General features: G+C 40.5%; 1 protein-coding gene across 4 annotated transcripts in view; it reads left to right on the top strand.

The window, feature by feature from the left end:
- Window positions 1-1,099, top strand: part of UGGT1 (UDP-glucose glycoprotein glucosyltransferase 1) — a 44,275-nt gene extending 43,176 nt beyond the window's left edge. For all 4 annotated transcript variants that reach the window (XM_040567595.1, XM_040567594.1, XM_040567593.1 and 1 more), the window contains one exon: window positions 113-1,099. In XM_040567595.1, the coding sequence (XP_040423529.1) occupies window positions 113-138 (26 nt within the window). In that variant the 3' untranslated portion in view covers window positions 139-1,099. The remainder of the gene's footprint in view (window positions 1-112) is intronic.
- Window positions 1,100-14,817: the final 13,718 nt, after the last annotated feature.

Raw genomic sequence — 14,817 nt, 5'->3', positions numbered from 1 at the left:
CAAGTAACTTTGCAAAGAACAAGTGTCTGGGGTTTGAATATTAAGTTTCAAACCAATTTGCGAATTAAGGAAGCTGGAAATGGAGTATTTATTCTTCTCTCCTCTTCTACAGATCAAGCAGCTCATGTGGAATTATGATCCATGGAGAAAAATTCAAGTTAGACTGTTTCATAGACAATTTTTATATTGAAAGCTAGTTTTTTCTGGTATGTCTGCAAAACTGCTGAATAATTGAATGGGATGATGTATGCATTTTTATTACTTGCCTATGGGTTAATTTCTGCATATGAATTAAGATCTGGATTGCTGGAATTAGCATTACTGGTTTTTGCACCTGTGGTGGCAATGAAAGAGCCCATGATGGAGTTTAGCATTTCAGAATCACAACTTCAGAATCCACTGGAAAAGCCACAGCCTGTTCCTTCAGCTGTTGCTACCTCCACAACTGATGAAGATCCTGTTAGCCTCAGATCTAACTTGAGAGCCTGGAAAATGCAGACACAGCAATCTGAACTGGATTAGAACAATCTGAACTGGCTGGAACATAAGTCCTAACCTCAACTGATGGAGTTAATTTTTCCAGGTGACTTTAAAAGGCTCAGAATCATCAGGCCTTGAATTGGGATACTGTTTCATCTGCAAGTTTTCAAACAGTCAAAAATGCTTTCTCAGATTTCTTCAGTATGCCTTTCATTTTTTATCAAATTCAGCATTACCTAGTCACCATTTCCTGTCATCTTTTATTGCCCAACTTTTGAAGGTTGGGCTTAATGTAAAGCTACTGCAATCTGTGTAAATGCCCATCCCAGATACAAATGTCTAAGCTTACAATGTGAGCAGAACATTGAATCTGACAGTTCAATTCATCCTAGCCCATCTGACTGGAAATAAAAGTGCCCTCCTTCCTTGCTCAAAATTTAAACCAATCTGCAAAACTGGTAGGGTTTTACAATTTCTGTGGTTCACTGATTCATGAATGTTTTGTTTGTTTATGAAAAAATCTGTGGAAGTTTGGAAGCTTTTCATCATGTAAATTTCTTTTATTTTTCTTTAAACAGAGATGTTGTCACATGAATAAAAACTTCGGAGTTCTTAGGTCTTAAGCTTTAGTTCACATTCAGTTCTTTCATCATTCTTTTTTTTGCTTGCACACATTATTCTCCTTATTTGATTTTTGGGTTTTTGAATATTTTACTTGCATTTGTTTTAATTTACTCTACAGACAAGGAAACATTTCGCTCTGAGGATAAGTTATCCTGGGCTAGTTTTGTAATTCATATTCATAGTTTAATTTTTAAAGATAACTGCAATAGTTACTGTTGTACAAACATACCCCTTAAAAAAATCCTTAAACCCTGCTTCCCTCATTCAGTAAGGTTATTGTCTACTCCCTAGAGCACCGAGACATTGAATAGTTGAAATACAAGAATTAAACTAGCATTTCTATTCTAAAGTAAAATGTAGCTCCTCATACCCTGCTTCTTTAGAAATCCAGACTGGGATCATTTCCATCTCCTGTTTTTATACAGGTAAATGTTCTGTAAGAGCTTCACACTAAAGATAAGCCTGACTTAAGATATTTGTCTGGAAATACTGTATGTGATATAAATGTTTTGGAGGAATCTGAAAGACAGCAGTTGTAGAGTTCGAACTGTTCAAAAGGGCAATGCCACAGATAGGCAGCTTAAGAAAATGCCCAAATCACTAACCACACTCTTAAAGAAGATGGTGAAAAGAAAAAGGGTCCCTTAAATGTACAGCACTGTCATTGTTGAACAGGTCAGTAAACTAACCAGTCATGCTGCATGCATACTTCTTGTAAGCATCAAAAATGGTAACTCCAGAAAGGTAGGGGAAAGGGAAATCTCCCTCTCTCTAGAAGGACTGCTATGCAAATGTGAGGGGTAGATATCAAACCATGAACTGAGTATGAGTTTTCAGCTTAGGTATCTTCCCCTTTGTGGGGTTTTCAATTCAAGTGGTCTCCCTGATGCTTTGTAAGTTACGCGTGGCTCATGCTCCCTGTCGAACTGTTCTGGTTAAGGCTAAGCAGACTTACATTAGAAGGATTCTTTCTAGTGTAAAAAACAGTAACATGTCTGCCAACAAATTAAAATCATTCAATATTATGTTAATTAGCGTGTTTTAAAGAGATAATATAACACCTGTAATGCTCTCCTTTCTGTGCTCAGCTACAACCCACTTACACCTCTCTGGAGCACATGGAATGGCACACAAGCAGGGGACAGCAGGGGAGGCTTATATAGGATGGATGGTATGTGGGTGGGGGAAAAGTCTGTCCCAGCAATCAAAACAAGGAAATTGCAAGTTTTCCGCAAAACAAGACCTTCTGCTATCAAAAAACATCTTTGGCTTCACTTTTTTCAAATATTATTTGAAGCTAGAGAATAGAGTAACCTCTGAAATCTAGCACAGTATTTCCAAGGCCTTGTTTGGAGTTGGATAGGAAGAAAATATTTTTTTAAATTAAGTGTCAGTTACGGAATTATTTTTTTATGTATGCTTCCCTCCATTTTAATAGATAATGTATGCACTTAAACATCCATGTCAGTATTTGTTTTTTTCTTTTTAGCAGGCTATGGAGATTTGTTCCCCCTCTCTAACAGAGACCATGCTCTCCTGTTCAGATTTTATTAAAAAAAAAATCTAAATGAATTGGAATAGAAAGAAACCAGAAACACATGTATTGTGAGATTTTGTACATTTTGCCATACTCCTAAGAGTCCTGTACCTATTCTCAAGTACATTATAAAATCCACATGGTACTAGTCATTCCGAATGTGAACTACTACAGTTTTTCCTGGGAAGCTACTATTTATTTGCACACAAGAATAACAATGAAAGGAGAATATTCACTTGTTTCGGATCTGTGCGTATGCTTGCTGGTAGTGCTCAACTGGGCCTTAAAAGAAAATCTTCAGCCAGATAAATCTAAAAAGCATCTTATTCCAAGATGATTACTGAAACAGAGCTGTTTCTGATCATGCCACTGAGGGCCTGTTCCTGTAAACTTGTAAAACTTATAAGAAATAGAAAATTGAGGTTAAAGAGGTTGCAGCATAATTTTGGATCGTCAGTCTAGAAAGCTACTTCTGTGGTAAAGTGATGACGCTGTTTCTGATCTCTGGCTCTAACAAGTTCGTCCTGTTGGTGAGATGTTCATGCTAAAAAAACACATTATTTTAAAAGGAAGATTTCACTGCCTTACTGGAAAACAAGTAGAGAAATACTAAAGTCTGTTGTTAAGATATCTCTTCATTGAGTTACTGGTGGATTTCTTGTAAAAGAAGGAAATTAAAGGGGTGGGATTTAAAAAAAAAAAAAAAAAGTAACAATCCAGTCATTTTTTAGGAACCAAACCCTTCATAAACCATCTGGCCTTTCCACTTCTGTAATCTGTTAAAGAATATGCCATACCTCTGTGGCACTGCTACCTAGTGAACCAATACACCGGGAGCTACTCTCTAATGAATATTATCTGAACTGAGATTACAGGGAGTTTCCCAGTTCAGTGACAACAATAAGACGACTAACAGAATAAATTTTCTGTTCTTTACCTATGTCTCTCCTGTCAGTTATTTTGGTTCTGATAACTGATGTTTTAATGGAGTTACTCGCAGTATGTTTTGTTCACTTACTCCTATATTCAGTTGTGATACTTTCTGAAAAGATTCTACAGGGGAAGAGTTTTAGAGTTCCTCTTCCATGCTGGTCTTGCTGAGAATGGTATTAAAGTAACCCCTAAACTGAGATATTTCCTTTAAAGAGATTATTGAAAAAATCTTACATTTAAGGTAGAGGGTTTTTTTTCAACTCTACCTACTAATAAAAAAAATAGTGCTTCTAGGTTAGTTTTCTTCTTTTGATTAAGTTTACGCTATTAAATTCATAGTAAACAGTCAGAAAAGTTACTGTTCTCAAATCATAATTCTTAAAACTACAAAGCTGGGTCTGGATCTCTGGAATTCATTGTCAGTTCTGAAAAATTCATATGGTAAGCTGAGAAAAGGCTCCAAACCAGAGTCTTTTATTTTTCAAAAAACTGAAACGTAGACAGTTTTACACAGAAGATGCAGTTGAATGTCATAGAAATATGTATTTGGTTTCCTACAGTAGGTTGTCTGAACTTGCACACGTTTGGAAAATGAGAACAAATCCTAGGAGACAAAGCAGAAAAGGAAGCAGCAAAAAAAAAATAAATGCATGCCATATGCCTCCCCAAGCAGTAAGACCCTCCCTTTTAATTTTGAAAGTATATATTTATGGCTGTGACTGTACAGGCATGGTTTTACGTCTGAGATGGATTTCCCTTCACACCAAAGAGCTAGCTAAAGGGGGAAAAGTAGTAGTTTTGAATCTTTCTGTACAAATCCCAATTTTTTTAAATTATATTAGCCTGCATATGATGTTGCTGACCCAGGATCTTTCCTCTTCCTTCCCCCTAGACCTTACCAATACATGCTGGTAAGTTCAGCCCCACACCACATGCAGCTCGATGCAGACGTGTCAGGAAGTGCATTCCTCCAGCTGGGGCTGTCACACCACGTGGAGTGTGATGTCTCCTGCAGTGCTGCAGCAGCGAGTTGTTGTAGCAGCCCACCATGTTCTGCCTGCCTCTGGACCTCTTGCCACATGTGCAAGGCATTACTTGAGTGTCCAGCCTGCCAGTTCACTTTCTCAACAGTGATCTTAAAAGTAATTTCCAGCAACTATGGCTCACTCTCATCCATAAGCAGAGCAAGCTTTTCCACTGAAAGACTTACCGACCTGCTCTGAATTAATAGCCTGGGGAGACTCAGTCAGTCAGTGCGCTTTGTAACAGGACTTCATGGGGATCCAGCCCACCCTGTGCTGAGGCCGCAGTGCTCGTCTATGGTACAGGTAGGCACCAGCGTGTCCACGGTGCAGCCTGACACCAATGGCTGTCACCATCTGCTGCATTTCACCTCTGAATTTGCTTTTACAGTATCAGAACAAATTTCTGCCACTCAGCCTAAGATGTCTTTTGCTGCAAACAATTTGCAAAATTTTAGAAACCCAAATTTTGACTCAGTCATTCTATATTCTAATAAACAGAAGTCAGAAGATCTTAGGGGAGGCAGATGCGGGGAAGTTGTAACAAGGTAACTTGCATTGCAGTTGAGGAAAACATGGTTTGTTTCTCGCTTGTTTCAGTTCAGAAGAGGTAAGGCCTGCAGGATGCTTGTTTTCTCTCATGGTTGTGTTTAAGGGAAAACAGTTGAAAAGCAGAGGCCCAAAGCTACCTGTGAATGCTATGAGATAAGTTACAGTAGTTAGGATGCCCTTATCATCAGGACTTAAAAGCAGCAGCAGGGATTCTCAGTGCAACTCTCCCCCCACCTCCCCAAGGCTGAACAATCCTTGCTCACTGGTTCGGCCTGGCCACAGGCGGCAGTGCCAGTGCACAGACAGACATCCCTGTCCATGCTGTGCGCACACAGGCTTGCTCAGCTGGGCTCCAGGTGCCATGAGCCTCCCTGTCCCATCAACAAAACTTCTCACCTGTACTTGGCTCGATGTCCTAATACCCAGCTAGATAAGTGGCTCACAATGAGCCCTGTAGGAAGGGCTGTTGGCTTTAATGCTGTTGTAGCAGGCACCTGCCATCTGCATCACACCAGGAAACCCCATGAATCAGTAAGAGTAGTTACAGGAACATCTGTCTGGAAGTTCCTGCTGGACGTTCACAAGGTTGTCTAGTCACTCCCAGTACCACGTGGAGGTGAGTGGAGATGCTCGGAGTATAGGTGCAAACCTCACGGCTGGGACTTGGAAAGAAGTGAGCGCCCACCACCATTACAAATCCACCCAGCTGCTGCACAGTTCCTCAGTCACACGTCTCACCAACTCATAACCAGAAAAGGTTTTCTTTGTTTGACAAGTCCAGACTGACTTGCAGTCACTGCAGAAATACCTGAAGTGCACCCCAGGAAAGGAATTAAACCTGCGCCCTCTGGAATGAAGACACTCAGAAACATGCCACCTCTTTACCACAGCCACTCCAGGAGCAATGCAAAGCACAGGTCCCTCAAAGAGAGCTGACCTTCCCACACCCTGCAGCTTCCACAGAGCTGCCTTGAGTTACCACAGAAAGGTTCATTCTGATGCTGTATTTACACTTCACGCTTCCACCTTGGCTAGCGGTGACAGTGTGAATATACTAACATTCAAGCCAAAAGAATGCAAAGAAATTCTCTCTGCGTCTGCTTTGCCTTCCTCCTCTTAGCCATATACCTGCATTTACCCAACCACAAGCGTTGGTGGATTCTGCACTCCATCTGTTTTGATTCAACATACTGATCTTTGCTGACTTGAAGATAATTAAAAGCCTTCTCCCCACTCTCCCTTTCCGTCTGCAGCGTGTATGCCAGCTGCTTGTTGGAATCCAGATAATTGAAGAGCATTCCCTAATCAGGAAACTCAAGGAGAATCATTTCTGACTGCTAGGGTTTATTGCTGACTGGACTTTATTAGGCTCATTGCTAAGACATACTACCTTGTGCTTGGAATACATTGAATTTGTTCCTTGTTAGTCAACTTGGGGTTTGATGAGGAATGATAGTAATGTTTCTTCTGTGTGATGATCTGGAATAAAGAACTCTGAAATAAATACACTTGGTAATGGCACAGCAGGGTCCTCTTGTGTTTCTGGGCAGGTCAGGAAAGAGGCTGTGACAAGGAAGTGCTCTGCCTCTGTAACTGCTGCCGTTACTGCACCTCAGCACAAACGCGCTGGAGGTGCAGGACCCTCCTGACCACACTGCTGAGCCTGCAAGCACAGGGAAAGCACCCCGGCACCCGCTGGCAAGCACTTAGCCCAGATCCTCACTACTGAGCTTTCCCAGCTCCCAGAGGTGGTAGGGGACTGGCTAAGACACACACCCATCTTTAGGAGAGGGCAGCCAGTTCCATAGCTACGAGGGTGCTGAACATCACGCACTGTGTCACCGGTTTCAGAGCTCACTGGTACCATCTCCGTTGGATGCCATTGTACTTTTCACTATTGCCCCTCTACTAAGCACAGCCACCCGTGGTACAGCACACACTCGCAGCTCCCTGCTACAAGATACCACAAAATGGAGAAACAATTGCTTTGTTTGCTTAAATCAGTTCCCAACAGTAAAACCATGCAACTCTTTTTGTCACTTTTTTTTTCCCCTTGCCTTTTCTGGGGAAAGTTTCTGCCATTCAAATTTGCTACATCTCCTTTCTCAGCTGAAAAGAAAATCTCTAAGATCTTACTCTGTTAGTCTCCAACATTTTCTCCACCTGTGTTACTTATTACAAAGAAAGTAAGGACTTCAGAGTTCAACATAGTACCTTCATCCTTTAAACTATTTTCTTGATATTTTCTGTTTTGCTTGGTTGGTTAGGTTTTGATTTTTGATTTCTTAAATAAAGAAAAAGAACTTCTGGCACAAAAACTGAATATATTATTCCAAGTATTCCAGGATCAATTTCATCAACACTGCACAAAGAAAAACGTTAGCATGTGTGTGCATGTGTATTTACGCTCATTTGCCTTTTGTATCTTCGAGCACAACAGGAGGCTTTCTGCCTGTCCTACTGAGAATTTCTTTTGAATCACTTGTCTGCTACAATCACTAAATCCTTTTTTTTTTTGACTCAAGAATGTAGTTTCCTATTTCTAGGAAGTCCTTGTGTGTCTTATTCCTAGATGTGTAATTTCTAATTTGCCTTACTGAAATGCTTTTTTTTAATATATTTTTGTTCCCTTCCGGAAGGAGGCCCCAAGAAATCTGCATTGCTGTGTATGATTCACTGCTGCTAAACAGCTGTCACCACAATTACTTCCAGACCTTTATGAAAGCACTGGATAGTACCAATCACTGCAGAACCTTTACAGGAAAAAAAAAAAAAAAAGAAAAAAAAAAAAGAATCTCAAACACCTACCTGATAGGGATTCCCACTAATTATTGCTACTTTGTTAGCAGGTTCTTAATCCTTTTAATGCATGCTCTAGAGAGTGGCTATATAGTAACATTATTTTTGAGCAACGAATTAGGCTTTTGTGAAGGATTTATATATGCATTCAATGCTGTTAGTAAGCCCAAACCTAACATTCCTCAAAGTCGCACTTGTCAGATGAGAACTATGTTCTGTAAAACCCTCTCAAGAGTCATTTCTGCTCTCAAGACATCACTGATGTCCCAAGAGCTTCCCCTGTGTTGTGTCAGATGTCTGGACCAGTAACCCTTTCCTTCACCTTTTGTGGAACACCAGCCTTATCTTCTGCAGTTATCAAAAACTAATATGACTGGGTTGGTGATTTTCCCAGTCACCTCCTCATACTCTTCTTAAATACCAGTTATTGAGTTTTCCCTTCAGGGAAAAAAATAAAAAAAGATTAAAATTGTCAGCTGCTTCACATGTATTGCATCAGACTGATGAAGCTAGGAGTGCTATCAATAGAGGAACTACAGCACACCACTAGGACTCTTTCTACATACAGCACACACATAGGGACTATCCTGGTTTTATTTTTAAAATTGTCACCTTCACCTAGTAACAAATGTAAATGGGTTAAGAGCTTTTTTCTCAATGTACTACTTCTTGTCCCTAAATTGAACTGTATTTATGATCCGTTCAATACTCTGTTTCTCTCTCTCGGTAAATAAGGCCTTATCAGCTGCTATACTGGCAGCCACAGAGGCCAATTAACAGACATGCTGACCGAATTATGCTCCTACCCCAGGAATGTGTCTCTAACTGAGAATGGAGGCACGCTGGCAAGGTTGTATGAGAAAACTCTTCACTGCTGTTGATCTGTCCAGATCTGCGTAAGAACACACTGTTTTGTTTTCACAGGCCATTTGCCTTGGATCTTAAGGAAAAAAAAAAAAAAAGTAAGAGGCCATATGTCTCTGCATTTTAATTTTGTGTCTCAGCATAGTGGACTGCTGGCTTGAAAGGTACCACCTGAGTCACCAAACCCGGTATCTGAATTCCACAACTGTTATTGCAAAATCCCCATTCCCAAATTTACCCAGATCACTTTAAATTGAGGTTTAGGTTTCTTACTCCATCCCACTACTGGGAAGCTGTTCAAACCTCACCACACTGACAGTAATGGAAATCATCTTCCAGTTGCCAACCTAAACTCACACATGGTAACAACACACTCATTCTTGCCCTCACGAGAACATTTGTTGTCAACTTCTACAGCTTTTTTTTTTTTTTTTAATCCCTGCAGGCACCCCACTCCTCCTTTACATGCAGCAATATTCCCTTTTCTCATTGAAGAAACAAGCCAAATTCTTTCTCCCAAAAAGCTACCTTTAGGTAGGTGACCTAGCTTTCAGTTGGACGCTGGTTACTCAGACTGACACTCGTGGACTCAAAGGTAGCTCTTTAGCTGCGTTGTCCTTTTATTGCTACCCTGAAGAAAAGCAATCTCAATACGCTGAATAATGAATGACCTTATTAGCAGATTTTTTTACCTGTAGATGGAGCACTTGCACTGCTGAGAAGAACCACAAGAGCCTACTGACCCCTTCCTAGCGATTCCCAGCAATTTTTATAAATCGGGAAATATTTGTCCCATGTGGCCTAGTGTGACATTCAGATTAAAAAAAAAAGTAAAAAAAAAAAAAAAGTACAAAGACAGAAAACTGGAGCTTGGCAAGCTCTACCCAAATCAGCCACAAATAGGAAGAACACACTGTCATGCCCTGCAGCTGCACTGGCTGTATTGCGTGCATGTTAAGACATGCAGGGAATACCATCTACAGGAAATACTGGTACATTTGCTAGACTTTCTGCCATTAAATTATAAAGGCTTTCAGTTAAGTTCAAAAACAGTTACCTTGAAAAGTCTAACTGCTTCCAGGAAAAGGAGCAGCCAATAGATCCACTTCTGGATCTGTTGTTGTTTAACATAAAACAGAGAGAGACCACATACATGCACACACTATTTCACACACTATTTTATTAATAACAAAATCCTGTGGAGCCACTTCCACTCCACTTACCATCCACTTTCTAGTGCAACTCAAGAGCCAATCTTTTCATTCAAATGAAGATTACCCTGCCTTTTTAGTACTACACTAGAATTAGGCCACCTCTTTTACAAAAATTGGTTGATTCTAGGAGAAATGGGCTGGAAACAGAAATCTTTAAACTAAGGTTGAACCAGGTTTATTTGGGCCACTGTCCTGCGTCTGATTATGACTGTCACAAGCTTTTTGATAAAGTGGGCAAAAAATTATGTAGAAACTAGTTTAGAAACCCCCAGCATACTTTTAAAACCATCTTCCTACCTCCCACTACATCAGAATGAACTTGGATGTAAAGGCAGAAGTTAGTACTTCTTACAGGAAGATCACGCTTCCAAGAGATGCTGTTTTCTCACGTTCCACTTAGAGAAACACTTTTGCCTGGGTTACTCATGTGAGACTCATATAAGGCTCTAGAAATCAAGCATACATTTTCAAGGCTTTTATTCTGTCCACTGATATATGTTTGTTTTCTTTTTGAAAGGGTTTGTGAACACCAGAAATACAGAGTTAAAGCATACAAAAGCGTGCTTTGACTGAGTTCTGTCACAAAAGTACATGCCATCTGAGTCGTACACGAGAGCTAAAGGTATGCTCTTTCGACATTTTGAAGCACATTTTTGTCTGTTTTCCCAAGTACCTGGCTGTTTATTTTTCTGGACAAACCCATTGGGAAGCAAAATATGATCTTTCTCTTCCTCGTCTTCGAAGTTCTTGCCTCCCCTGCTTTCCCTCTGCCAGACAGCTAGTACATGGGAAACCTATGGCCATCTTGGATCTGTGGAGCACTGGAATTGCTCCTGATTGCTTAGCACTGCTGATCAAAGCAAGAACTGCATTCTAAAAGCAGGAGAGTGATCTGAAGACAGCTTCAGCCCCATCAAACACAAGCTGAATATTTTAACATCTGGAACTTGATTTTCAGCAGAGCCCAGATGTTTCAGGGATGAAGGTGAAAAGGAATGAAATCTTAGAAAGTTCCTGTTTGTAAGGACCTCACCTTGCAACCACCTAAAAGCTGTCCAGCTTGTTTGCTCATTCATTCACATGCTTAATGCCCACGTAGCAGAAAACAGGAGAGAAGCTGCACTTACAGGTCAGTAGCTGCTTGGCACATTAACCAAAACACTGGCCGGGGCACATGCCATGCAGAGATGCTCCCAGAAACACATCTGCTGCTAGTAAACAGCCCAGAATTTGAGAAAGTAAGCCATTGCTTTGGCTACTTCTTAGTGCCCTAAACTTTCACTAACTGGTTTTAAAGCCCTTGAATTAGGCATATTTTTGGTTTGTTACCACTTTATGCCAAGTTATACTGGGGAATCACAGTGACGGCCTTCTCTTCTCACACCAGCCCTACCGTCAGCAAGACTAATCAGCTTCTGGTATTTCAGCAGAATTGATGTGGCAAAGAAAACACCATTTCTAGACAGGGAAAAGCTATCCAATGTCTTTAACATTGAAAGATGTCCCTCAGACTGCTAACTCTACCAAAACACCTCATCATATCTGTTTTGCTAAGTTTGACAGACTCTGCTGTCATGGTTTCCTGGTTTCAGCTGGGACACAGTTAATTTTCCTCCCAGCAGCCGGTACGGTGCTGTGGTTTGGATTCAGGACGTGCTGGTAACACAGCTATGTGTCGGTCGTTGCAGAGCAGTGCTCACCTGGAGCCAACGACCTGCCAGCTCCTGGTGCTGTCCTGCCAGAGAGGTGCCGGTGGGTGCCCCAGGAGAAGGGAGAAGACACGGCCAGGACAGTGGGCCTGGGCTGGCCAAAGGGCTGTCCTGTAGCACGGAACCTTGTGCTCAGCCAGAACGCTGCAGTGGAATTTTGCATCATTTGTTTTTCCACTTTTCTTTTTCCCTACCCCCCCCACTACCCACCCCTTTCTTATTAACCTGCCTTTATCTCAACCTGCGAGTTTGATATCCTAGCTTTTATGTAACCCCAGCATGAGCATCACATTCAAACTCAGACCCAAACTCCCTTCTGTTCGGATCTTTATCTTCCTGGGATTAGGGAGGATGGGGAAGGAGGTATATGCCTGTACCACAACAGGAACCCACAATTCAAGGCATCTTTCCAAAACATCATTTGCTGAACCTGGCTAGAAGATACCCCAGCATGCCCATGGAGAGGACGGAGTTTTCACAAACTAGTTTTCCCATGCTTCCTGCAGCAAGAGTTCAGAGACATAAGACTTGCTCCAAAACAAGTGCTCTGCATGGTCTCAGTCTGTGTGTCACAGGAGAACAACAAGTAAATAATTAAAGTTTTACTGAAATCAGTAGTTAGGCCACTCTGATGATAGAAATACAAAGCAGAACAAGAGGGACGGGAAAGAATTAGTTCATCATCTGATTAAAAGACAATAAACAACCTTCTCTAACTAACCTAGTGGCAGGAGGCAAAGTACTAAATAGCAAAGAAATAAAAAGGATGTAAAGAAAAACACTGTGGTTTAAATGATGGACTCATGACCTGAAAGCAGATACATTATTTACTTCAATAATTTATGTCCTTTTTGATTCACTTTTGGCTCTGATTTGCTGTCACTGGTGAGTTACTAGGTTATTAATAACACATAACAATGAATAATGTATTCAGTCACACCAACTGAATTTTGTCTGTTTGTATGGCCCAGTGAGTATTTAAAAATTTATTACACTTGAGGCTTTTTCTGAATGGTAGCTAAGACCTGCATACACAGACTAGTTCAAACCTATAAAACAATAAAAAAATGTTTTAAAGTAATTTCTGGAGAAAAAGCAAACATGAAAGGAGTCAATTGTAAATTTCAATTCAGCTGCTATGAGTACAGATCAAGGCACCAGAATTTTGGAGAGAGTTCCATACAGAATACCACCTCTGTCATTCAAGCAGTCTTTTGGAGCCACAACTTGCAAAACTTTAGCAACTATTTGAATTTGTTACAATAAAATTGAATGTATTACCCACACAAATTACACAATCCACTGACTTCCATTATTTTTCTTTGCTTGAAATGGTGTTTCATGACAGTGAAAGAGCAAGTGCCATTCATTTAAAGGCTTGTCCCTCACAATACCATCCAACCTCATCCAATGTGCAAAATACCATATTCGTTCTTATAAAAGCAACATCATGTAACCATATTTGGCATGTCCAGAGCCAAAAAAAAAAAAAAAAAGAAGCCAAGTACACAATAAGAACAAAAAACAGAGGCACATTCTAGCTTTAGAAGGTGAAATTTGGAATAAAGAAAACCCCACCAACTTAGGACTATACCAATCTTTTTTGCTGGTATTACCAAAGTTGTAAATCAATCCCATCTGAGCATCTCATTGTGTGTAGACTGCAGGAGGGGGTAACACAGGTACAGTCTGACCTGCATCTAGTTCAAGTACGGTCCCAGAAATGGCTGGCTTCAGCCCCCTTCCTTTCAGCCACAGAATTGACTGCACACCTTGAAAGCAAAGAGATTCATCCAGTTGATCTGACGAAAATAAATGCTTTTTTGGGCAATGGGTTTGTTTTCTGACAGGCCAACTTACCAAGCAGGCTGATTCTAAGAACACATCATCACCAAATACAACACAAATAAAAGTGGTAAAAGCAAATGAATTAAAAATATATGTATATAATGGAAGGACAGAGAGGAGGTGGTGGGCTGGGACTAAACTGCTATTTTCTTCACCTGCTGAAAGTTAACATAAAATTATATGCAGTATAGAAGCAAACATTTAAAGTAAAAGTAAGCATTTAAATGAAGCCAGCCTGTAGCTGTTATTGAGAATACAGATTAACTTCTTGATGCCTGAGACAAGTTACTGCATTAACAACTGTTAGTTCCATTAGATCTGTAAATAAGCAGTCTACAAAAAATTTCCTACATACTACTCTGGTGCTGTGTGACACATTCACATTACTGGTGTTTACTGAGCAATCCCCACCTATTATTTAAACATGCTTGAATATACTACAGCAAAGTATAATCACATTCCAGAACTGCATCAAGTCCCTGCAATGAAATGCAGAGAGAAAGAATCCTAAGCTAATTGCCATTGAACTGTGAGTTAATTAATGAGAGCAGCAAATGATAAGATCAAGCAAAAGACTGCCAACAAATTTCAAACTTAACAACTATGACACAGCTGCATGAGCCTGCCGAGCTATTTATTTGGACCATTAAAAGCAAAGGAAAGTAACTTAACAGAGAACCAGGGTCCTGCTGTTGATTTAAGGTCAACAGAAAGACAATTTGTGACAGAGATAAATGCCACTTACCCGCTAGGAGAGGAGTGCTGCATCAACAGGCATAAGCTTCCAGGCATTTTCTGAGACCAGCTCCAGAAGAGGTGTCCATTTTCTCTGTTATCAAAGAACCTGTAATGAAAAACAGAGCTCAGTCTAATCAGTGGTTTCAAGGCAATAATTTCACACCACTCAGCTGAAGCAGAACTTCACAGCTCATCAAGTAGCAAGGGGAAAAATGATTTTTGTCCTAAATGAGTTTCTGCTCCCCCAGTGAAGATACCAGCAAAAAACAAGTCATCAAGTCTTATCTGAGGCCTGGCTAGTGCAGAGGCCATGCACAGGAAAGGATTTCATCACCAAACTAAACACTCACACTGACCAGTGACTTCGAATTTTCATTTTCACTCATCAGCACTCTGTCAGATACTAAAGTATATCATTCTGTAGTAACAGTCTGTGTACATATGCTATTAGTACAGGACATACACACGGTCTGTCTGCAACAAACGGAGCACATGCT

Source organism: Cygnus olor, chromosome 9 (genome assembly GCF_009769625.2).
Source record: "Cygnus olor isolate bCygOlo1 chromosome 9, bCygOlo1.pri.v2, whole genome shotgun sequence".
NCBI lineage: Eukaryota > Metazoa > Chordata > Aves > Anseriformes > Anatidae > Cygnus > Cygnus olor.
This window is presented reverse-complemented; position numbering and strand designations above follow the sequence as displayed.